The 2,500-nt window shown below is 45.2% G+C and overlaps 2 protein-coding genes across 2 annotated transcripts in view; both read left to right on the plus strand.

Annotated features, from left to right (window-relative positions):
- Positions 1-771, plus strand: part of LOC114545283 (stress-associated endoplasmic reticulum protein 1) — a 6,669-nt gene extending 5,898 nt beyond the window's left edge. Inside the window, exon 3 of the mRNA XM_028563579.1 lies at positions 361-771. Within this exon, the coding sequence (XP_028419380.1) occupies positions 361-401 (41 nt within the window). The 3' untranslated portion in view covers positions 402-771. The remainder of the gene's footprint in view (positions 1-360) is intronic.
- The window catches only part of LOC114546103 (zinc finger protein 721-like), a 1,066,380-nt gene that overhangs the window by 969,559 nt on the left and 94,321 nt on the right, over positions 1-2,500 (plus strand). The gene's annotated exons all lie outside the window — the stretch shown is intronic.

The raw sequence follows: 2,500 nt of genomic DNA on the forward strand, positions 1-2,500 counted from the left end.
ATATATATATATATATCAAAACTGCAGTTTTTGCAAGTTCCTGCAATTTCATCGCATAAAATTGCATAAATATCCCAAATATTCCACCGCAATTTAAAAAAACAAAAGTGCCGCATAAAAACATCAGTGTTTGTCTGTGTATGGTGGTCAGAATCCATACGTACTGGGCCCTGAACACCACACGGTAGATCTACAGACACACACACACACACACGCACGCACGCACGCACGCACGCACACACACACACAATGACCTGTTGGTAAGTTAACATCCTCTCTGTGTGTGTGTGTGTGTGTGTGTGTGTGTGTGTGTGTGTGTGTGTGTGTGTGTGTGTGTGTGTGTGTGTGTGTGTTTCTCAGCCATCTTCCAGATCATCCAGAGCATCAGGCAGGGGATGTGATGACCTTTGACCCTGAGGAGGAGCCGGGAGGGGACACACCGCCATCATGACCCCGCCCCCAAAATACACACACACACACACACACACACACACACACACACACACACACACACACACACACACACACCTGTTCCTGTGGAGTTTAAATCTGAGCTGTTTTTCTTCTCTCTGTGTTTTTTTACTTCCTGTTTAGTGAAGCTGATCAGATATCAGTTATTGATTCCTGTTGGCTGGTCTGACTGAAGTTAGTCTCTGATCTTAGACCTGTTGGTCTCAGCTGGCTGGTCTGTTCCCTACCTCCTTCCTTCCTTCCTTCCCTACCTCCTTCCTTCCTTCCTTTCCTACCTCCTTCCTTCCTTCCTTCCTTCCCTACCTCCTTCCTTCCTTCCTTCCCTACCTCCTTCCTTCCCTACCTCCTTCCTTTCTTCTCTCCTTCCCTACCTCCTTCCTTCCTTCCCTCCCTCCTTCCTTCCTTCCCTACCTCCTTCCTTTCTTCTCTCCTTCCCTACCTCCTTCCTTCCTTCCCTACCGCCTTCCTTCCTTCCTTTCCTACCTCCTTCCTTTCTTCTCTCCTTCCCTACCTTCTTCCTTCCTTCCCTACCTCCTTCCTTCCTTCCTTCCCTACTTCCTTCCTGCCTTCCTTTCTTACCTACCTCCTTCCTTCCTTCTTTCCTTCCCTACCTCCTTCTTTCCTTCCTTACCTCCTTCCTTCCTTCTTTCCTTCCCTACCTCCTTCCTTCCTTCTCTCCTTCCCTACCTCCTTCCTTTCTTCTCTCCTTCCCTACCTCCTTCCTTTCTTCTCTCCTTCCCTACCTCCTTCATCCTTCTTTCCTTCCCTACCTCCTTCCTTCCTTCTTTCCTTCCCTACCTCCTTCTTTCCTTCCTTACCTCCTTCCTTCCTTCTTTCCTTCCCTACCTCCTTCCTTCCTTCTCTCCTTCCCTACCTCCTTCCTTTCTTCCCTCCTTCCCTACCTCCTTCCTTTCTTCTATCCTTCCCTACCTCCTTCGTCCTTCTTTCCTTCCCTACCTCCTTCCTTCCTTCTTTACTTCCCTACCTCCTTCCTCCTTTTATACCTTCTTCCTTCCTTCCTTCCTTCTTTCTTTCCTTCCCTACCTCCTTCCTTCCTTCCTTCTTTCCTTCCCCACCTCCTTCCCTCCTTCCTCCTACTTGTTAGCAGGGTTTTAATGTGAAATATGTACATAAATTGTTGCGTTTCAGCTGAATAAACAGAAACAAACAAGTTATTTAATAGATTAGTGTCTGAAGAAAAGATCAAAGGAGAAGATAAAAGGGTGAAGGAAAGATGAGAGACTTAATGTTGCAGTACTTGGTTCCTCTAGAATATGGTCTAACTTCAGCCAGACTAGAACCTGGTCTACCTTCAGCCAGACTAGGATCTGGTCTACCTTCAGCCAGACTAGGATCTGGTCTACCTTCAGCCAGACTAGGATCTGGTCTAACTTCAGCCAGACTAGAACCTGGTCTAACTTCAGCCAGACTAGAACCTGGTCTAACTTCAGCCAGACTAGGATCTGGTCTACCTTCAGCCAGACTAGGATCTGGTCTAACTTCAGCCAGACTAGAACCTGGTCTAACTTCAAGAAGACTAGAACCTGGTCTAACTTCAGCCAGACTAGACTCTGGTCTACCTTCAGTCAGACTAGAACCTGGTCTAACTTCAGTCAGACTTTTTAAAAGGTGAAGCAGCTTTTCTACAAAATAAACCACATATTTTTCTCTACCTGCCTCTGGACTCTGTTTCTACACGTTAGATAGTCATACTCATGTGTAATGGATCATGGTTTCTGTAGTTCTTTACGTACGGTGTGTGATTGATCATGGTTTCTGTAGTTCTTTACATACGGTGTGTGATTGATCATGGTTTCTGTAGTTCTTTACGTATTCTAGGCTCACTAAGAAGATCTAACCCTTAAATCGTAGTTCTAATGAGACACACACTGTAGAAACAAAGCTGATCTTAATCTGTGTTTACTTGTGAGAGGAGATGAGGATAAAACAATAATAATTAATAAATATATAAATGCTAACAAGGGACAGTCAAAGAATGTGGACAATATAGTCCATTACTATGTAGCAG

Source organism: Perca flavescens, chromosome 19 (genome assembly GCF_004354835.1).
Source record: "Perca flavescens isolate YP-PL-M2 chromosome 19, PFLA_1.0, whole genome shotgun sequence".
In the NCBI taxonomy this organism is placed as follows: Eukaryota; Metazoa; Chordata; class Actinopteri; order Perciformes; family Percidae; genus Perca; species Perca flavescens.